This window comes from Thermobia domestica, chromosome 6, assembly GCF_964235325.1.
Source record: "Thermobia domestica chromosome 6, izTheDome1.hap1.1, whole genome shotgun sequence".
NCBI classification, from domain to species: domain Eukaryota; kingdom Metazoa; phylum Arthropoda; class Insecta; order Zygentoma; family Lepismatidae; genus Thermobia; species Thermobia domestica.
Window position 1 is genome coordinate 49,396,976 of NC_137459.1, and position 23,958 is coordinate 49,420,933.

Consider the following 23,958-nt stretch of genomic DNA (forward strand, 5'->3'; position numbering starts at 1 on the left):
AAGACTAATCGTCTGTACTTTACTGAAACCTGCACTGTGAGTGGGAAAATTTGTTGTGTAGTTACTGATGAAAGAGCATACAGGGGAAAGCTATACATTTGCTGGTGACAGTATCTCATATTCACGAACAAGCTAACTGAGACGATTGAATGAAGAAGATGAGTGGCGGAATAACATTGTTGGAAGAGATTGAAGATCTTGTAAATCTATTATTTTAATTTAGTTTGATCGTTTTGTGGTACAAATGCTAAGTAGCAGCAGCTTAGTGTTGGGCAAGAATGCCACCGGTAGCAATCAGCCTATATTTCAACATTTCGACAAGAAAAAGAAGCAAAAAATATTGTTTTATTTATTTTTTTCCTTTAATATTTCATTTTCGAGATTGAAAAGAAAAAATGACATTGAAAACAATTGGAAATTCATTATTAATGTTAAAACTATAATTTATTATTTTTCGTTCACTTCATTTACTTATTTATAGCTACACTTTGTTTTGTTGTTATTGTTTATTTGCATTGGTTATTAAAGTTCTACCATAATGTTTAAATCACCTTTCGTTATAACTAGGCCTGACTTCAATATGTAAATTTTACCTGTTAATGCCGACTTCTAAAAACCTCTCCACATTAGTGCGGAAAGAAGTGCTTGAATATAACCTACTGAGGTCCAAATAATATGTTTGCACTCATATCTAATATTTCTTCGTCTAATTTCTTCTCTTTCTAGCTGAAATACTGGATACAGAGTTTGAAAGTAAACGAATCCTTAAATATAGACCTTTTTCCTCTTCTAAACTAGAATTAAATAGAAGATTCTCTATATCTATTTAGATAACTAGTTCTAGATATAGACGGTGCTTCAGTATACGATAAAATAGAGATGCAATAACGACAGTTAGTGTAAACTATGTACTAATTAGATTTAGTTAATTCATTCACAATTATTGTGTAAACGTAAAGTTAATCTTAATAATGACATTGAAACTTAATTACTAATTTTCCACCCTTCTTTACGTAACCTTTTTACTTTCATAATTTTCTCCCTTAGTATATTCAACGAACAAGTTCGTTACTGAATTCTCTATGTCTGTGTGTCTATCTGTCTGTTTGGTCCTCTGTTTGTTATTTTCAATTTTGAGCCCTCCATTCGATAGAGCACCAAAACCTGTATGAGAAACTGATGGAATTTTTCGCGTCACTCTTACCGTTCCCGAGATATTGGCCAAAAAATGATCGATTTCCAGAGATTTAAGGAGCCATATCATGGGAACCATAAGTTATAGTGAGATGATATTGGTGTTGATCAATACTTAAGAGGAGGCAAATATTTTGGTACCAAATATTTGGCCAGTGGCCACCAGTCAATATCGGTACCAAATGTTTACCATCTTCTTAGGTATTGATTAACATCAGTATCATCTCCTTATGGCTTACCATTCCGGAGATATTGGCAAAAAAATAAATAAATAAATAAAATAAAATAAAAATTAAAAAATTCCGATTTCGGAAGATTTAAGGAGCCATATCTCGGGAACCGTAAATCATAGGGTGATTATATTGGTGTTGATCAATATCTAAGAGGATGGTGAACATTTTGGCACCAACTAGTAACCAATGGCCACTGGCGAAGTGGCCACCGTTCCGGAGATATTGGTGATTAAGTTCGAATTTTGGGAGATTTAAGGAGCCATATGTCGGGAACGGTAAGTCGTAGAGAGATGGTATTTTGCGAATTTTTGCGAGAGACAGAACAAGGTGCGGATGAAAAGATTTACTTTCACATGTAGGAACAATCACAGTTACCCTTCCCGCTCCATCTCTCCATTCTTTTTAAGTTTGTTCTGGCAGTGTTTTTGGAGCATTCTCAACTGGTTTACTATATGCTTCCCCTTTAAACAAATTTTAATTATTTCCAATATTGCTTTCCTCAAATTAATTTCAGTTACTTGATCATATCTTCATTCGTCTGCAATTATTTTATGGAAACAGTGTTAAGAAAGAAACAGATGACCTGGCGAAAGATTAAACCCCAAACTTTTGTCTGCTGACTTGTCAGCTGACACGATCGAGTAGTATGATGTAGTAATCTGACAGTTGCAGAACTGTTGTAAGTTCGAATTCTGCTCAAGGCATGATGGCTGCGTGTGTACAGTAGTCATTTTCATTAAACCATGTATTTCTCAATGTCCCTTTTAGCCTGAAGGCACAATAATGGGACGTTGAACTCAAATAAATAATTAAATATTACGTGCTGAGCTACCAGCGTCATGGTGACATAACTAACCACTCGAATGGAAACTAATCATTTTTGTTTTCAATAATTGTGTGCAAAGCTGTCGGGTTACGTGAGGTTAGAGAAACAAACAAAGTTAGTTGATCGTGTTGATGATAACTTAATGGTAGAGCATCCACCGGTAAGTGGTTGCCTTGGACTTTGATTATTCACCAGTCCAGCAATCATTTCTGTTTAACTTTCGTGTTTCGTCGATGCACGTAATTCAGTCATAACTTCGTTGCGTATAGTGAGGATGAAAAAAGAAAAAGAAAATTTCGGTTACTTTGTCGTCTCTTTTGTCATTCAACATTTCCTCTGAAAATCCTCAATCTTGATGACGAAGATAGGGTGAAATTGGTTAAAATGTTTTGGGGAGACGAATGAACAATAAGGATCTTAAAATTGCATTGCAAAATTCTAAGTTGTAGTTATCAATACTTGTATCCATGTTTTGCCAAAATTGACTGGGTCATGATTCCGATGTTGGATGAGTAATTTTAATGCAACTTGATTCGAACACTTCCCTTTTCGTGCTGTGTTTTTAAAAAATGGTAGAATCTTAACGTCTCACAATTATGTCCTTTAGGCTAAGGGAGACAATGATTAAGGCGAATGAATGCTGGAGAATTGGAGAGATGAAAATGTAGGAGGAAACGGGAGTACTCAGAGAAAACCCAGGGACACGATGTTGTCCACCACACGTTTACTTAGTCGGGGGTCGAACCAGGGACTCCACACATCAGAGGTAAGAACTATACTACTGAGCCACCGCGGTCCCATTTAGAACGTGGTAAATCATCAAATGTTCAGAAATATTGTGTTTGCTTTCAGTGTAAAGTAGATACAGTGAAACCTCCGAATAACGAACACTGATGGGACATGGTTATTTTAGGTAAATGAGAGATACCCGTGACAGAGAGGCTACACAAATTTAGTTTACCCACAGCTCATGCGATAGTTGTATGAGAATATAGCAAGGAAATGTACATGAGTTACACATGTAAATCTAGGAGACCTCCCACTTGGCTAAGCGGATAGCGTACGCGTGTTTGGCGTGAGAGACTTGGATTCAATTCCTGGCGCGAGCGCATGCGGTTTGAATCACACGTTAAGCTGTAGGTTCATATCCCATATCGCCTCGCTACTGAACGAGACTCAAATTAAAATGACATTTGGGTAATACCGACATACTGTACTCAATGTTCGAACTACCGAGGAGATTTTCAAAGCACGTTGAGAAAGGAAGTATTCCTCGTTGAAATTTTATCATCGAAACACGACGTATATCACTGTATCTTTGAAGTTGCGGAGGAAGATGTAAGCCCCAAGAGACAAAGGAGTGAATTTGTCAGGGAAGTACTTTGTCATAAAATTCTTGGCTATAAGACTGAATCTTCATGGTTGCTTTTAGTCACTAAAGCTTTTTTAGATTCCCGCCAGAAAGCAAACCAGACAGTCAGTGATTTATAATGTGGCTTATGTTGGCAAAACGCAACATCAAAACCACATATACACAAGATCAATAAACAGACTTTTTTAAGTATTTCTGAACATTTGACTATAGTACAAATAACTATAACATTAGAGAAATCAGGTTTGTAACATTAGATTCTTCAGAAAATAATATGAAATGTGCATTTTTCGAATAATATCTAGAGTAATAATAAAATCAAAATTATACTCCGAAGGGAAATTTAGATAAAATATTGGTGTCATTGTTCGATAACTACAATTCATACAATAGAAGTAAGCAAGCACAACAGTTGGTAACAATGATTATCTAACGGCTAATGCAGTAAAATGTCGTAATCTTAGCTAGATTACAACAGTTTTACAGTATAGTTTTAAATTCCGCATTGCCTATCTATCTCTCCCCAAAAGAGTCTTCATCGTATCTTTGTAATCAAGATTGACGATTTTCAGTCAATACTGTAGAAATTACAGTTTACGAACTGGAATTACAATTACAATTTATGGAGGATAAAAAACGGTAAAAATAAGATGTCAGCTCTGGAAATACATAAATTTATTTTATTTTGTGTTATTGCATCTCTATTGAAATCTTTACATGTTAAATCCTATAATACCAGCACTTTAACCCTTCAGGAATATTTCAGGTTAAAAAGTTACAATTTTAAATGATTAATTTAGTAGTTCACAGGTTTTATTTTTTTGGTATAAGTTGTATTAGTAATCATGAACTACTCAATCGAAATAAATAGTTCTGAATTGTTCGTAACTTTTAAGTCTAAACTAATCGTTGTGAATAAGAGTTTTGAAACTGGGTAATTGAATTTAAATAAATTAATTTGCGAGGTAGTTGATAATTTTTGTCATGGACAATTGTGTAGCGGGTAGTAATTAAGAAAAGTGGATAGATCTTGATAAATTGTTCAGCTGAGGCATATAGAAAACAGATTCATTACTCATCAATCATATTTTTAATTTTGTAGCCATAAGTTCATACATAAATGTATTTGTTTCATGTACAGGGTGTAACGGGAGGTAATACAAATACTGCGGTAGGTGATTGTACGTGACTAGTACATGAAGAAAGTTCATATGCACATATATCACGAAACGCCTAGTTTTCGAGTAAATTGGGGAAAGGAGTAACGACGTAAAATATCACATACGTATTCGCCTATTTATAACTAGTAGTATCATTATTGAAAGTACATGTTTTGGGGAATGATCGGTGGTATGTCCTCAAACGCCAGGTGATAGTGTCTCCAGAAACTGAAGGAAAGTCTGTCCATTCAGGTTATTCTCAAGGACGATTGGCCCCCCAAGTACCAAGCGCATAGCACGTCGGCTCGAGGTCGGGTCTCCTATGGCAGTGTGGAGAACATTAGCGGAGGAAGGTTTGTATCCATTTCCAACGTGAACAAAGCCTTCATAATAGTGAAGAGAAACGTGTAGCCTTTTGTACATGGGTAACGCAACATGAAGAGTCAATCCCGTATATCATGTTCACTGACGAGGCTACTTTTACGCGAGATGGCATAAATAATAGCTACAATTGGTATTATTGATGTGATGCCAATCCGCATGCCACCATCTCCACAAGTTTCTAGCACAGATTCTCGGTTAATGTGTAGTGTGCCATGGTGAATGACATATTCATTGGCCCAATCGTCCTAGACAATAACCTGAAGGGACAGGTTTTCCTTCAGTTTCTGGAGACACTACCACCTGCGTTTGAGGACATACCGCTGGACTTTCGCCAAAACATGTACTTTCATTAATGGTATTACTAGTAATAAATCGGTGAATACGCACGTGGGTGTTATTCGTTGTTACTCGATCTCCCCAATTTACTCGAAAACAAGACGTTTCGCGATATATGTTTATATGGACTTTCTTCATGTACTAGTCACGTACAATCACCTACCGCAGCACTTGTATTACATCCTGTTACACCCTGTATATCATGCTGTTATCTCCTTAGTTATTTTGGTTACATTTAGTTTGAATATTAACGTTATTGTTGAGACGAAAGGAAGAGGAAAATTAGTTTATCATATGGTAGAGTTAACTATTTAGATAGAGAGCATGTAAAACACCTTGAAATGACTATTATCGGGACTTGTGTCTTTTTCTTGTTGCATGAAACTGGGCTGAAAATCTTTTATGAAATTTACCGCAGTTTCCCTGTCAACTTATGATTCCGCAGGTAAGTAAATGTATTCTTTAATGATGTGTAATTTCTATTTTGTAATAATAATATTAATAATAATAATAATAATAATACAACTTTACTTTCATGTTTTAATTAATTTGTGTATGTATATATATTACTTAATTTGCAAGTAACAGTTACGTGCTTTCTGCAAATGTCATGTGATTGTTTGCAGAAACTGTCAATAACCCTTAAAGTATGAGGTAGGCTTACATAATAAGGAAATAAGCAAATTCTTTACAATGTGTATACACATTCTATTATGTTCCGTTGTAGACACTGTTATTCTCTATGCATCTGGGTAGCTTTTCTTGTGCATTTAGGCAACGGTTTGCATTGGGTTTGCCGATTAGCAGTAGCTATCGAACAAATATAGATTCTTCGAAAACCATGATAATCCTGTTTGACTTCGTACGTTAAACAATGTTAGGACGTTATTGTCGGTGAATATAGTCTTATTTTAATTTCTTAACTTCCGTTTTCTCGATTTACTGAAACAGGTTTTCTTTCAAGCTCTTTCCTACTTGTTGCGACATGAACGAAGAATTCGTTCGAAATTACCTCTTGCATATTTTAGTATAAATTAAAATTTACATTTGTGAAAAATTCTAAGTAACCATCAGTTTTGTTTCAAAGGAAGGTGTAGATAGATGGTTATTAAAATATTGAAAATACCTGAAGAAAATTTAACTCATTAGTACTACCATTGGACTATTAGTGTTGGGTTTGGGACTACCATTAGCGTACAGAACAGCTCTTGATTCGTCATGTAATGGAAACATATAAATCATTAATAGTATTTAGAGGAATGTTTTATTATTTCTCGTGGAATGCAACTCTAATTTTCGTCAGTGAGAACAGAGTATAAAGGAGGAGTCTGATCTCCAAAACTGACCATGGGTGTTCCATAATGTTGAGATCTGAGGGATTGGGCGTTCCAGAAGTAGGTTTGTGTGTAATTAATCCTAATATTAATGAATCCATGTCTCAAAAGCTTTAGCACTGTGAATTGATTCAGTGTCATCTTGGAAAATCGCTTCTTTGATCGGAAATATCTGGGCCATAGAATGCACGTACTCACCTAAAGTAGTCATGTAGTTCCTGGCAGTAAGTTTTGTGGTTGGTTAAGTTAGAATTTAGCGTCCCTTTCAGCATCGAGATTATATGAGACACTGTCCTACAACTTAACGTGTGATCATAACTACATTACCTCCCACTACGTCTCCCGCCCATAAGAGAGCTCTTAATGTGCTCTATGAGTGTAATTCCAGGATACATGGAATACCAGGAAATCGTGGTCCACGGCATCAGAGAGCTGCTGCTATGTTTCCCAGTAGCCCAGTACGGAAATAGTATGAAGCATAAGCAGTATTTTGGACATTTGAGATACGTAAAAACGGCCTGTAGTTGAAAATAATATGAAAGAGGACTCATTCGATCATATACGCATTTCCAATCATCGGCGGTGACTTTGCATGTTTTCGCACCATTTCTTCTAAAGCGTTGGTGTTGGAAATCAGTGGTTTGTAAATGGCAGCCCGATCGCGGATGTTCAGGTTATGCAACATACATCAGACCGTGATTGTCACAATAAGCTGTTTCAGATACTAATTTATTTCTGCAGTCACTTTTGCCGCATTCACTCTACAGTCCTTGGTGACAGTCTTCTTGCATGCTTGGCGATTCCTGTCATATAGACCTTTCTAGTATTACTCTTCACCGATGTTGTTTTATCATGAGTTGTGTAGGCCACCACCACGTTGGACACTATTCCTCGCGATATACCCAACATACTGAGTACCTTAGATCCACCAAGTAACTACGCACCCACAATTTGGACTCTGAAACCCATAGAGGCGTCCCATTTGCATTACGACCGTCTGTCCGCTTCAACACATGCCACTGTGCTACCCCGTCTGACGTACTACAATAATCTAACACATTACTAACAACGTCCAGGCATCGCCTAGATGATGGTGCAACCCACAACTGGTAAATGTTTCGAAGTTTGCATATTAGTGTTAATCACAGGTTGTTTTTGCATATACAGTATCGGCTATAGAAACATTCTCCATAAAATTGCTTTCAGTGTCGCTCCTATGATCAGCAACTTAGCATATCTTCTTTCTGTTATACGCAGATCAAAACGAAATTTGGAGAACATAAAATAAAAGCTCTGAAACTATGTTTACATTTAGATAAATAGAGAGATGGGAGGGGGGGGGGGATAAATCTAAAGAAGGCATAAGAAGGTTGCAGACACATAACAGTGCAGTATATAAGGACTAAAGCCGTTGGTTCATTCAGTAATTGATTTATCAGCACATTCCCAAAACCATTGCGCCTAGAATCTTGAAATTTTGTATAAATATATTCTTAGTCTGTGGATAACACGGAATTTTGCGAAATTTGATTTTAAGAGAGGGAACGACTAAATCTTTTTCTCGTCCCTTATGAGACCTCCGAAACTGTTCGGCGTTAAGAGTTGGTGTTTAAATATTTTCCTTATACCATAGACTACGGATAAGATGGGATTTTTCGGAATCTGACCCCCAAGGGGAGGAAAGGAGGAAGTTGAAGGTTTTCTCATCCTTCACCAGTTCACCGAAACTATTGAGCGAAACTTGAAATTTTGTTAAACAGTGTCTTTAAATCCTAGATTATGGGTCAGATAGATCTTTGAAAAATTTAACCCCGAAAGGAGTATGTATTAGTAGTTAAAAAGTTTCCAATTTTTAGTAGATGTTTGTTGAAGTGCAAGACAGACGGCGCAATTTTTTTTTTTTTTTTTTTTTGACATACAGAATATGGATATCTCACTTACTTGCTCGAATTTTAAAATTTTCACATGGAAGAGGTGAAGGATGTGGAAAAATTTCTGAACTGTTAAACATAAAGGCATGATATCTTGATGTATTGTACACTAGGCTTCACATCATATAAATCTGTTTTTCATTTGCACAAATTCGATGTAAGAATGCAGGGGGAGGACTGAAATGGAGATTGGAGTGCAAAATACTGGCTGCTGCGGGATACATTGATATACTAACGACTGCCTTCTTGGTAATTATTGGGAAACTTTGATTCGAGTAAGTGAAACTCAAATAGCATTGTTATTCTTAATTCTAGTGCGTACTAGAGAATATATTAAAAATTAAGTCTGCTGAAGGGGTTCAAATTGTATTGTAACAGCCAATATAACTTTCAAATCTCTGGACTAGACGATACGCACTTACGTAGCCTAGTTTTTGAAGGTTTTTTTTACCTATGGTTCGAAATTTCGTATCTAGAGAACTTTTGTTTCAGAATCTGTAATTCTCTTCCACGAATTCAGCATGAACGACATAGGGAACAGGAAATTAAAAAAAAAAGACACTGATCTTAGTAAAGCGCGGATGAATAATTGATGTTCACGGATTTTTATTATCTTAAATAGGTCTACCGTATTCACGTGCGATGAAGTGATTTTGATTAGGTCTAACTTTGGGAAAAGTTATTGAGGTGCAAGCTTAAGAAAATTCATTTCTGGCAGGTGTTCTCCCTCATTATTTTTATGAAATAGGGTTGCTGAATTTACCACTTCCGGGCTCAGCTATGTTTCAAGTGACTGCGTAAGAAATAGTTCAGGTATGGCGTTTGGAAACATATTTCGTAGGAACTGTGCTTTTGTCAAGATTTAAACGAAATATGGTGAGTCTACTGTTTCAATTAATGAATGATATAAAAACAAAAATCGTAAGTGAAGACGAAGAGGTTAGTGGAAGATCGTGGAGAATGGAAGCTTCTCAGCTGCGGCAAGTGACCTGCCAATAAGGGCAGAATACCTATGATGATGACTACTTCAGCTACTTGAAAGCGATTCAGTAAGTTTCGAGATTGAGTATAGTCGTTTAGAGATGACTACAACAATTCATTTGAGAATAAAGAATTTTGTATAACAGTTTCTTCGAAGTGGTATGAATCTTCCACTTTCAGGTGAGGAAAAACTATTTAACTGAGACTCAAATTTGAGAAAACTTACTTAAGGGCAGCATTGAGAAAATTAAATCGAAAGGGAGGGGAGGCACGAGGGTTAATGGTAGAGGTCTCACCTCTGGTTCTAAGGGTCCATGGCTCGATCCCAAATGATGTGAGTTTGTGGTGGACAACATCGTGTCTTGAGTTTTCTCGGGATCCTTCTGTTTTCTCCCCGCATTCATAATGAATCACTTATTTATCATCCATCGTCTTTTGCATAAAGTGCATACTAGTGGAACGATATACCTACAATTTTCAGATGCGAAAAGGCGATTTAACTGAACTTCAACAAAAATTGTTCAAGAGCAAATTCGTTAAAAAAAAAAAAAAAAAAAAAAAAAAAAAAACTTGCTTCCGTACAAGGGAAAACATCTTCCATGGAATGATGTGAACTTACCTCTTTCGGATGCGATGTAACTAAATCTCGACTTTGTGGAAGGTTATTTAGAGTAACTGAGATTGATAGTTTATTAGAGGGCAAGGATTTAGCGTAACAACAACTATCAAGTGGTGTGGGTGAATCTTTTGTTTTCAGAGCATAACAAAGTAGTTGTCTGTTTTGGCAAAAGTTATTTAGAGAAGAGATTGGGAAAATTCATGTCGTAGAAACTAATGATTTTGCATAACAGTTCCCGCGAGATAAAGAAAATCTCTAATTTTTGGCTGCAAAAATAGCAATTATAACTATATGTTTTGAATTTGGCAAAAGTGATTAAATGTTGACTTTTGGAAAATTCATTGGAGAGGGGAAGATGGCGTAGCGATTTGCATGAAATGGAGCTAATTTAATATTGGGTTCCGACAAACCGATTTGGCTAAACTTATGCGTTAAGGAGTCATTTAGGGCTAAATGTGTGAGAGTCGGAAATCCAACGAATTTGGAACTTTCGTCAATAAATATCCTAGCAGTACAAGTGTATGTATGTTTAAAAAATATTTTGCATTAGTGATATTTCTTCTCGTGCGAAGAATGGATATTTCCGGCAATATTTTACGAAAAACTTTCTCGGTAAAAAAAAAAAAAAATAAATAATAAATAAATAAATAAATAAAATCGAACTATGGAAACAAGGTAAAAATATGATTAATGTGCTCCTGTAAAGTGCTTCGGTAGTAAGTGAATTGTGTATGTTTCAAACATAATTAATTTTTCGTTGTGCGCTTCAGATTGTTCGGAAACAGATTACGATTATTATTATTAACGTGATTTACAAGCTAAATATCATGAAGACCATCGCGTCCTGATTTATATTTCTTCTTAAACTAACCGAGTTCTGTTAAGGGCCAAACAATGTTTAAAATGCATTGGTTTTCCGATGTTCCTAAGTTCCTTTGTAAATGGAGGAGTTTGAAAGACTGTAGTGAATTAATTTAAGATATTACAGCCCTAGATTCATTTTAATGATCAGCACAAAAATTATGCAGAAACCTGAAAAACGATGTATGAAGAATTTTGAAACGTGAAAGTACTGCCCAGACTTAGTTTTGAATATATTGCCGTCTGAAGACTGAAAAATAAATTTTGTGGCGAAATAACACAATTATTGTTTAATTTAGTAGCGTGGTATGGTATAATGTGAGCAAAATGGTAACTTCTTAGTCAACATTACTAGTAAGTGATTATTAGTGAGCATAAAATATTTCCGACGAATTCTTATCAGTAGTCGAGGTAAGGACGATATATTCTTGAGGAGCTCTCTGTCAGAGAATTTACATGTTTTGACTTTGTGAAAGACGTTTTGGTATCTGTCAAGAAAGCGAAACAGACGAATTAATAATTCAAAAGTAGTTCCAGCATTTTCAGAAAGTAGAAATACAGTTACGAAGAAAATCCAATCCGAGGAGACATGAAATTCGTTTTCTTATTTTAAAGTACAATGCGTACCGAGGAAAACAAAAGTGCAAACTATAAAACAGGGTTTATTTTGTATATTATCTAGAAGAATCTGTTGCAAATTCAGTGAAAATGGGAAAAAATACACGAAAGTTAACAACAGAAATAACATGGAACCTCTTTATGTTTTTTTCTTGGGGTGAAATAATTGGTCTTCTAAGGATGGGAAATATTTTCGTAGCTGAAAAATCATGATTGAGTAAAATAGCTGTGACTCTCAATACGATTGAGCACCTTTGTGGCTAAGCGGTTAGCGTACGCGTCTTCGTCGTGAGAGACCCGGGTTCGATTCCCGGCGGTAGCTAATGTGGTTCGCATTCTACGTTGATCAGTAGATTCACATCTCATGTAGCCTTGCTGCTGAACGGGACGTTAAACTCAAAATGAACCCAAGTCAGTATTTTTATACGATTATCGTACCACCATTATCATACCATCTGACTTGAGTAGTATTTGAGCTAATTTTGCTACGAGATTTGTTTTACTCACTGTATCAGATAGTCATACCTTTCAAAGGAAGCAGTTTGGGACCCATATTTGCTAAATCATTGTCCTTGATTTTTGATAGTATCTTCATGTCTCAAATTTCCTGTACCAAGTATGCTCATTCTGTTTAAAGTTATGTTACTTGTTTCCAATATTAATCCATACATCTTCCCATCATGCCACAATTTTTTTTTTTTTTTTTTTTTTTTTTTACACATGGTGTTGATTTATATTTTCAGGAATTTGTACATAGTGCTAGTAGTTTCTTTCCACTAGTGGTTATTCTTACATTTGCACTAGAAAGTAGATCAACTATTAGCAGCATGGTAATTTGCTAGTGAATATATTTCAACAAAGAAGTGTGTAATGTTTTGAAACCTGAAATGCTCATTTGAATTTAATAAGTTATTCATATATCTATTGTATGATATGATCTTATTTTATGGAGTATGGAAATCCTATTATGTAATATAAGAAAAAAAGGAAAGAAATATTTATAGTGTTACCAAAATACGTCCATATTAATATTTAATTTTGTTCCTAATTATGATGTGATTAAGGAACTGTATAAAATATTTCTCGATGTTCATACTTTAATTGCAAATTTCGTTGCAGTTCTTTCATAACGTATGTGAATATTATCTTTGGCATGAATAATGATTATTTCTTTCAGGGCGCTGTAATTAAACCTCACAACATTTAAATATAATGTAATTATATAATATAATCGCATCTTTCCTCTTATAAATTTCCGTAAGGTTACATTATGTAACATTAATATTTTATTTACTGTGACAGTAACATATATTTGTTTAACTGAAGTTATAATTTTGGATAGTTAAAAACAAATTCATTTTGCCCTGCGGTGGACTTTATATTGGTTTCATCTATTCACGTTCAATTTATAGTGATAACGAATCAGGTCTTTCTCAGAAACTATCCAAAATGCTCTCTTGAAACAAATAGTTATGCGCATTCAAAAATTTAAGAAAGAATACTTGACTATTTGAATTCTTGTTTAATAAAATTGTAATAGAGCTTCCAAACCATCAGCATCTCCCTTACTTTTTTGTGCATATTCACGAATTTGTTGAGCTTCTTCCAAACTACATGGTTAGACGTACTTCTGTGCTGTGAACTCAGTGTCGATTCCCGGTCGGAATGCATAGGCTCTAGTGAAGTTTCAAGCACCCTGTTCCCGAACTTTTTTTTTTAAGTTGAAAAATACGTTCTTGCATATATCATAATGGAAAATAGTAACGTTCTTCTATCACTACACCAAGAGTGTTATGAGCAAAGACAGTAGTTCTCCAACAGACGAGTTTGCAGAAATCGTGATGATTGGTACGGCAACTTGAACATTAGTCCCAGGCGTGGTCAAAGTGACTTTAACGGCTGAGATACTGCGGGGTGGAAAGCAACAGGAAACCACCACTCTATTTTCCCTAGTTTGCTGACAGCAAAAAGAGAACATATGTACAATGGTCTTTCGCAGGTCAAAATATAATTCCGGAGATAAAATAACTCCCCATTCGGATCTCCAAGAGGAGGATATCTTAAGAAGGACTATTGGACGAGAAAGTAACAGCGTGGGGAATATAGATAGAGAAAGAAAGAAAAGCAAAAGCAAAAGGTTTAGGATAGGGATATAGAAAGTATGTACTATGTTACAGGGAGTGAAATTAGAAAATCTTAAAAAAGGAAATGTAACAAAATAATTTAGATTTGGTAGGAGTTTGTGAAGTTACATGGGAAGATAATGGGGCGAAAGATATAGAATATTTACTCAGCTAAATGAAAAATGCGGTCATAATGGTGTAGAAATTCTTGGTAAGCGCTTAAAAGAGAAGGTAATAAAAGTAGAATTTATTGATGATAGATGTTAAGTCTTAAAGGAAAAAGGAAGGATCTAATGGTGTAACAGACATACGCACCGATGACTTCGCATACAGCCGAAGAAGTAGAGGAAAATTGTGAGAAAATAAAAGAAATTATATACAGGAAGAAGAGGAATGCATTCGTAATTGTAATGGGAGATTTCAGTGCTGTTGCGGGAGAAAAACAAGGAGGTAGTGTCGTACGCAAATATGGTTTAGGCGAAAGAAATGAAAGGGGAAAGGGACTGGTTAATTTCTATAGACAGAATTCACTAGTAGTTGGGAACACTTGGTTCAGTTAGCACAAGAGAAGATGATATACCTGGAAATCTTCAACAGACGGCCGAAGATATCAGATAGACTATGTTATGACTCAGGACAGATATTGGAATAGCATGAAGAACGCGAAGACCCTCCCCGGGGCCGACATTTTCTCTGATCATAACCGTGTGCTGGCCGAAGTGGATATTCAACTGAGAAACATAGGCAGAAGAAAGAAGGCAAGTTGTTGAATACTGAAAAGTTAAAAAACGAGGAAGTGAGAAATCTTTTCGTTGAAAAATTCGAAGGAAAATACTCAAACGAGAAAGGGATAGCTGCAGGTAATTAGGGACGGTGGGAGCACATTAAACTTTGTGTACAGTAGGCTGCAGAAGAAGTAGTAGGTCACCGCGAACACAAAACGACTAAGAAACAAATGGGTTAGAGAACAGATGTTGCAGAAAATGAAGGAAAGGAAGACATGGAAACAGGTTAATACAGAAGAAGGCAGAAAGATGTTCAGAAAGTTAAACAACGAGTTACGAAGGGAAACAAACAAAGCAAGGGAAGAGTTTTACAAAAGAAAATGCGACGACATAAAGGAATTAAAATGTGTTGGGAAATATGAAGAAATTTACAGGGAAGTGAAATCTATGCAACCTCGTAGGAAATAAGTGGGTATTGCGATGGCAGTAGAAAATAAGAATGTGGAGATAGCGAGAGAAGAGAAGTCTTAGGTAGATGAAAAAAAAATATGTTGAGGACTTACATGAGAATAGACCGTGTAGGGACGCGGTGGCTCAGTGGTAGAGCGTTCACCTCCGGTGCTTGGGGTCCCTGGTTCGATCCCAGCTCGCGCCACGTGGACTTTGTGGTGGCCAAACACCGTGCTCGTGAGTTTTCTTGGGGTTCTCCCGTTTCCTCTCATTTTCTTCATTCCACCATTTCATTCATCTCTCATCATCACCGGCTCCTTTAGCCTAACCGGCATAACCGTGGGACGTAAAACTTAAAAATTTCATTTCATTTTTCAATAGACCATGTGACCTAGATGTTGAAGTAGAAAGTGAAGTACACGAACCCGACATGTGAGGATTATAATACTATTAGTGCAGGAATTTTAAATCAAAATTAGGGGTCTATGCAAAAAAAAAAAAAAGGTGTATATTTCTTTAGCTTTATTCTTTTAGGAGATAATGAAGTTTCAAGCTATGGAAACTGTTATTTTGTGCAGATAGTACGGTTTCTCTGGTAAGATTCGAACACTACAGATTTCATACTTACTCAAATTTTGCATTAAAATGAAGAGGAAACAAAATACAGATTTTGACTTGTAAATCACACAGTAATGAATCAAGTGGTGATCGTTTACAATAAATACAATTACTTTGTAGTAGACTTAAACGCCTATTGACCATAGTTTATTTTTCTTAACAAACCTCTAACTTTGACTTAATATTTCTGCAGTGTTTATATTATTTTCAAAGGTGCCACTACATGTTTATATCTGAGGATGCTAAAAATCATTAGAATACAAAAATGTATATTGCATGTTATTATTAAAAATATGTTCTAAAGTTTAATCTTTTATCTATGTAATTTAAATATTAAATGCATCTAATTCATCGTCATTTTCTTGCGAAGTAGGAACATCTGGGTAGTTATCACACGAAACACCCTGGCAATAACCACACATGAGCTAACAAGGTAACCCAGCGTTGAAACAAACACAATTATTCTTACAATTATCTTTACACCCACAAGATACTGTATTATGTGCAGTAACTTTGAAGGAGCAGGTTTCAAGTCTGAGCAAACCAGCATCTATTTGTTGTGAGATTGTGTCCATCCCCAATTAGTAGGCTGTAATTAATTTCCCTTTCATTCCTGCACTTGATGATATACACGAAAAGGATGTTGCTTTGCGGCTGCATTTGTTGGGAGTATCATTGCGAGATCAAATCTGGAACTTAAAGTTTGCTTACCGATGAGAAAATAGTACTCATAATAACGATACTAATCAAGGCTCTAGCTTTTCTTGGACCATAGGGTTGGAGCAGAAATCTTGCACCAGTCTCGGCTATTGTTTCTTTGATGGACAATGGATCATTGAACACTAAAATTGATGTCCTCAAATCTTTATCTTTCTGGAGAAGACGCATGACTTGAAGTTTACTATTTCGGTATATAGCCGAAGTTGTATCACAACCTGTTGATGCAGGCAAAAAACAACAGTACATCACATTTTTCTTCCTCAAATAATAACTGTTGCTGCTTAATATTAAATATAGTTTTCTGTTTCTTAGTCTCAGAGGCAGGCCTTAGAAACCACAAATCACACTTTTCCTTTGTTAATGCTGTTATCAGAATCAAAAGATCAGTGTTCTGCCCGATAAAAACAACAAACACTTAACATGTTGAATTTTTCCAAGGCTAACGATTGAAATATCAGCATTATAGCTTCTGCTTGGCAAACCTTCACATTGGACATCATACAATGGGTTACCAAGGTATGTTAATTAAGGCAACTTTATTGTTGCAATTACCTAAAATCCAGCTTGAATACAGGTCTTATCTTGAGTTTTCTTGAAACTGAAACGTTGCCGACGTTGTACGTACTGTTCTTCACTGATCCTCGATTCCTTTCGTTGGCTGTTTAGGATATCCATCAAAAACAACGATTCTGTTATCACCGTAATGGATACTATGTACGACATATAGCAGTCAAGAATATCACTGTATGTCCCTGGTCTTAGCCATACAACAGAATGCAGCTGTGTCTTCCATCTAAAACATGAACAGCATTCATTGGTAGTTTGAAGTTGTTTTCTTCACATTTAAAAGCTAAAACTAAAGATAACTTGATGCTCTTTCTCATTGAGATATTATCAAATAATGGAGGTGGTTTTGGGAAAACTCGTATCGAAAGCAGTCTTTCAACTGATCAATTCCTTTTACGACATACAGTAGATAATTATATGGAATAATTCTTGGCTATTAATAACTCCATAATTACCTCGGATTTTATTCTTGCATTTATTGAAGTCAGAGGTTTAACTTTATTCTTCAGTTTCAGTTTAAGAGCACTGAAATCATTTCAATTCACAATTTGGGTAAGCATGCAATCTGTAGTGTTCGAATTCTGCCAGAGAAACCATACTATCTGCACAAAATACCAAAGTTTCCATAACTTAAAACTTCATGTCTCCTGAACAAATAAAGCTAGAGAGATGTATTATACACCAAAATGTGTGTTTTTCATTCTCTATAAATCATTACTCTTTATAGTTTACGCTATCTTTGCTCATTCTGGAGTTATTGGCGAGAAACTAAAAATCGGCGGCCATTTTCCAATATGGCGGCCGAAACTCAAGGTCAATCTTAGGGGACTTTTAGTATGTTGATAAGGAAGTCAAGTACTACAACTGTGCAAAGTTCCTTGCTTGTATGAATTTTTTTCGTTCACGAAATTTCTGCACTATATTAGTCTCATATTTCATGCCGCTAAAACTCTCCTCCAAATACTGAGCAAAAAGTTGTGTGGAAGAACAAACGAGAAAGTTGAGGAGGAACAGTTCGGGTTTAGGAGAGGTAAGGGCAGAAGATATGCAATTGGATTATTAAGGGTGACGGGTAAAAGGTTTAGAGAAAAAGGGAAAGAGGCGTGTGTGTTGTATGTATTGATTTAGAGAAGGCTTTTGACCGCGTGAATTGAAAATTGTTGTAGGTAGTTCTAAAGGTTGGGTTGGAATGGGAAGATGAAGACTCTTAAGAAACTTACCTGTATATATGAACCAGCAAGTAAGTGTTAGAATAGAGGAGAAAATGACAGAGGAATGTTGCTTTTGATAGCGTATCTTACCCATAAATAATATAAAGTTCTTCACGATTCTGCACAGCACTTGTGTTTTTATCGAAATAAAATTGTAAGATGTATCACAGTTTTACGGAAAGTCCGCTCATCTTCACGGCGCAGCACCTTAGTCTGATTATGAGCATTCCAACGCTTTTTCTACATCTACTAGCTTCAACTGTCAGTTGTCAAACTCGCTGCAACCCATATGCCCTGAGATTTTGGATACTAACATCATCTCTTGTGCAAAAGGCCCAGTATTTTTTAGACTATCTGATAGGTTAGTGTTCAGTAAATTGTCTTCACAAACACAGTTATCTAAATGATATGTCAGAGTGTCGCTTTTCACCATTTTCATGTATATTCATTTTGCTTCGCGACTTAATTGCATAGCGACAGTAATTTGATCTTTTAGAACTGCATACAATTTTTCATACTATTAACAAATTTGAAGTTCCGAGAAGAAACGTTTTGTGTAATTGGTAATGCTGATAGAATCTGAGCGTCCTTGTATAAGTAATGTACGAGCTGTGAAATCGGAACATGTATACGGTTGTTTTGTTGTTACGTGTACAACAAGCATCCTGATGTAATTAGTATGACTCCATTTTACACAGAGAACAATGACAACGAAAGAGTGGAAGTATGTTTACTAGAGTTTATATATTTAGAAAGCACTCTTTAGGTACTCATCGAACAGAACTGAGGAACAATCATGGATGACCCCAGTCAAGATAAGTCACTCTCAAGATTCGAACTCAGAACCTTCCGACGACGAAGCGAGAGCGGTAGCTCTTTAGCTGTTTTTTTTTTTTTTTAATTTCCACAAAGCGTTTTGTTGTAAGATTAATGAAATTATTAAATGTTCAACTATAAAAAGGATAAAAAAAAAGCTTGTGTAAGAAACTTGACGAAATATTTGAATTTAAGTATGTTAAATGAAACTTGGACTAGTTCTTTCATTAAACTCACCTGAAATCGAACATAGCATTCTTCCATTTTGTGCAGATTCAGTTAGTTTTAGTGGATCAATGTTATATATTTTTTTAAGAATATTAGTATACGTTGAAAGCTAGAAGATACGGAATATTTATAGTGTTTTATGAACTATGGAATAACATTGAAAATTATATTTAATGGACTAATTTCATTCTTTCTGTGTTTGTGTGTGAAACTCTGTCATTAATTCTTCTTGAATTACTTTTCTTATAATTTTTATCACTAATTTTTAATGCAACTTTATTTCTAGAGGTTACTAGAATTTGTTTCTTCGTGTTCTGTGTTCTTAATCACTAACAGCATGTCTCCGTTTTGTTTTAGTGAAAGCTGACAGAAGTTGTAGACTTTTGGCACTTCGAGGACTCTTAAAAAAATTACCTCGAATCAACTTTGAAGTGTTGAAGTTCGTTTTCCAACACTTTGTGAAGTAAGTAAGAGTTTCATTGTTCTAACATCCAGATAAACTCGTATAATTTTTGTTTGTGTGTAAAGAGGTTATGATACTGTAGAGTAATTTAAAGTATTACGCAGTTTATTTCAACATTTTTATTGCATAATTTGTGATATCATATTAAGTTTATGTGGACATACAGATTAAACCCTCTAAATAAAGACACACAGCTTTCAAGCCTGAACGGCTCCTCTACGAAATCTGTAGAAGAGAGATGGATCACTACCAAGCATCTTTTATCTCATCTCATTCCAAATTGCTGTAAAAAGACCGAATCTCTCTCTGAAGTATTATTTTTCTTCTTTCCTGTCTATACCCCTTTGACAAACTCTTGGAAGTTAAAAATTTGTATATTTAGCGGTTTCAAAGTGCGTGTGTTTTTAGCAAACTATTAAGTACAATTTACTTTGTTTTTTTTATATATACATAGAGCTCCTTCGTGGCTAAGCAGTTACCGTACGCGCCTTTGGCGTAGACCAGGGTTCGATTCCCGGCGGGAGCTCATGTGGTTCGGATTCCACGTTAATCAATAGGTCCCGTCTCATATAGCCTCGCTGCTGACAGGGACATTGAACTCAAAATCAATTCAACTCAACTTTATATACATAGTCGCATGTATTTATTTATGATTAATATATTATTTCAAACTGTCACTGACCTGGTAATCCAGTTAGTTAATGACCTGGTAATACTACCACATATCTATAGCGATCGAGATTTCTTGTATTTAAGACCCTTCTTGAGGCACACAAGTGACTGATTTCCTCTTAATTATATGTAACGATTGCTAGAAAATCACCTATTCGTGGGGAGCACCAAAATCCTCCTAATTGAGTGTTAATACAGAAGTGGGAAGAAACATGGCAGCTTTGAAGATGAAATAACAGATAGCACGTTTTATTAATAATTTTCAGTTGTGTATCATCATTATATAAAGTAATGAGTTTCATTCTACATGCTTGTGCCTCTGTTTACTTGATCCCGTCTTGCTCAGCCATAAGTTCTCTCTAGTATTGGTTCTTGGAGCAAGGAAGTTATTCGTCGTATCTAAACGTTCAGCGGTTATTGTTACTACGGTATGTTGGGATTATCACCTTCATAAATGTAAGTCGCATTTATACAGGACACCAAATGATTACCTTTTGTCTATGAAAAAGCCGGTTACGGAAAAAATGTCAATATTTCTGGTTAATAGCTCCACCATAATGACTTTCAAAAATTGACTTGTAACAAGTGAGGCAGTGTTCGATAGCTTTGCACTTTTTCTTGCTCTTCTTACCACATTTTACCTGTTTTCAATGAAGTATTTCAACTAGTGATGGGCAAAAACGATTTTTTTTTATATAAGACGGAAAGCTGTTTCTAGAAAACTGATATTTCTATTATTTCCGAAACCTGTTTTGGTTTTATTTTCAAAAACCAGTTAGTCTTTTCGCCCAAACAGGTCTCTTTCATTTTTTTTTTCCAAAACAGTTTTCACTTTCCTCAGATAGTTTCAGGTTATTGAAACCATTTCGCCTTTCTTGTTCTAGTACTCAGTACGAGAGGCTGCGGTGGCTCAGTGATAGAGCGTTCAACTCTGGTGCATGGGGTCCTTGGTTCGATCCCAGCTTGCGCGAAGTGAACTTTGTGGTGGACAAACACCTTATGCATGAGTTTTCTCGGGTTCTCCCGTTTCCTCCAACTTCTTCATTCCACCATTTCATTCATTTCTCATCATCACCGTCTCCTTTAGCCTTATCCGGCATAATCATGGGACGTAAAACTTAAAGATTTCATTTTCTAGTACTCAGTACGAAATAAATTAACGTAGAAGCAAATGTTTGTTAGAAAACCGAACCAGTTTTAAGAAATAACGTTTTTTTTTCCTTTATTATTTTAAATTATGTTCTCAAGGACCAGTTTCAGTTTTTTAAAAACCGAAAAACCTATTTTTGTGCCTACCAGTAATTTTAGTACATTCTCTGCGATTCCATAGACGTCTCGCGAACTGGTAGTCCAATCACTATTGTGTGGATTTATTGAGGCGTTGACAAATACGCTTTGTTTTCTTCACGTACTGAATGTGTTTTCTTCCTGGGGAACACCTGAAGCAAATCACTAACAAATGGATGTTGAAAAGTGTATGCCTTCATCTAACCTCATAGTAGACGAAGAGTACAAAAGAATATAGAAATAATTAAGTAATTAGAACGTTAAATTTACAGAAGTATAATGATAGTTCTCCCCACTGAACTACTGACTAGCGCGCGCGCCTTTCGTGAACTTGGTTCCGGGTTCGATTTCTTGTAGGAGAACATTAAACTTCATTCGAATTTCATATTAAACTGTTGGCGTATGTCTTCTACAGCCTCACTGCTGAAAATAAATAGCAAAATTCAATAAACAAAATGTTAATGGTAGTGTGCCAATACCATATAAGGTCGATATTATATATATATATATTTTTTTTTTCTTTAAGAAAAAAAAGTTTCCTCCTATCTCTAAAACAAACGCTGGAAGTTTCAATAAAAAATCACGTGACTATTCAAGGACTTTCAGTTTACGCTGCCAAACATATTCCATGGGGTGATGTAAGCGTTAAAAAGCAAAATGTATGTCAAATTACAAAAGTTATGCCCCGGTAACGAAAATAATTTTGTTTAAAATATTTTTATCGTTTTCTCAGTTTTATTCTTCTAGGAAGAGAAAGAACTATTATAAAGAATGTAATGTTGGAAAATGACAATGGCGATTGTAAAATCATGAAATAAAAAAAAAAAAAAAAAAAAAAAATATGCCGTATATTTTTAAAGTTATATAATTTTTTCCATTTTATTGTTGATTGATTATTTCTATTCTTTGCCTCTCCACCTTCAAATGCACGCTTTTGCAACTTTTTTCTTCAGATTCGTTGGATTCGCTGATTTTCCCTCCACACTGCTAAAGAATGCGATCCTTACGATAGTTAATGTTTGAAGTCATAATAAGTGTGTGTGTGTGTGTGTGTGTAAATGTTCTTATTAACTTCTTGTGTGGGGCAATCCAAATGAAATCGACCATTGATGGTTGCTGACAAAATTTAGTTTTTTTTTTTTTTTTTTTTTTTAATCAACTTTTGTACCTAAGTTTGTACCACATTCAGGAAGTTGAAAACGGTTATTTGTTTATTGTTTTAGCCGCGTAGATTTTGTCGTAGCGGCTATTTTGTATAGGCGCCTAACCGTATTTTGAGCTTTTTAGTGCATTCCGTTAAACGCTGTAACTTTTTATAGATAATGAGTTCAAACCAAAACCACATGAAAGATAATGGAACGGATAATATTTTATGTTCTGTGCACTTTGAGACGCGCTTCAGAACGTCGAGAAAAGAAGCTGTGAACATTGAGGGTGGAAACGTAGAAATTGCAATTTTGGAACATACATTTTGAAACGAAATAAATAAGACTTACCTTTAATTATTTGTCTACATAGACACGTCCCAAACAAGTTTCAGATCTGAGAACTATATACTTAATTTTTTGGGATTTTTTAAAACATTGTCAATTTTCGAATATCGTGTATTTTCACCGTCAAATATCTCAGGAAGGACAGAAGTGAAAAATCTCAAATTTGCATAAAACAGGCGATAGTTATGCAGCAACAAGTATGTAAATTTGTATCACTGAGACTCGAATAGTTTCTGAATTATAAGGTATTTCTTCACTGACTTATTATCATGAAGCGCCAATGGAGTGAATATAAACTTTGTAGCAAAAGTCAAAATAACACGAAAGCAATGTTAAATGGGTAAAGTGTGCATAATTTATGAATCATATTTTGTACAAAAACCGAAAGTCGACTATTTCTTTTCTGCCTATAGCACTGCTGTTAAGACATCAGTGAGGTAAATAGTTGACTAATTTGTGTACAGTATTTGGTACTGATGTTGAAAGTACGAGTTGTGAACTCTCTGGGTGTGAGATTCCGGTGAACTTTAGTGATTGGCACCCACACTTTGTAATTCGTACATAGTTTAAAAGAGGTTCTTGGGCCATTGGGATGGAAAAAAATGATGAGGAAGATCGTTATTTTCCTGACTAATGTCTTCAATTCCTCCAATTCACTATTTCTGTCATAAATACAGGCTAAGGTATCATTAGGTGCAAATGACAACGTGCTATGTTCTTTAAGTACTGAAATATT

General features: G+C 35.4%; 1 protein-coding gene across 17 annotated transcripts in view; it reads left to right on the top strand.

Moving 5' to 3' along the window:
- The window catches only part of RhoGAPp190 (Rho GTPase-activating protein 190), a 301,937-nt gene that overhangs the window by 274,410 nt on the left and 3,569 nt on the right, over positions 1-23,958 (top strand). For 16 of the 17 annotated variants that reach the window (XM_081761621.1, XM_081761611.1, XM_081761622.1 and 13 more), the window contains 2 exons: positions 5,924-5,950; positions 19,665-19,770. In XM_081761621.1, coding sequence (XP_081617747.1) covers positions 5,924-5,950; positions 19,665-19,770 — 133 coding nt within the window. The remainder of the gene's footprint in view (positions 1-5,923; positions 5,951-19,664; positions 19,771-23,958) is intronic. The other variant, XM_081761608.1, reaches the window with a different exon arrangement.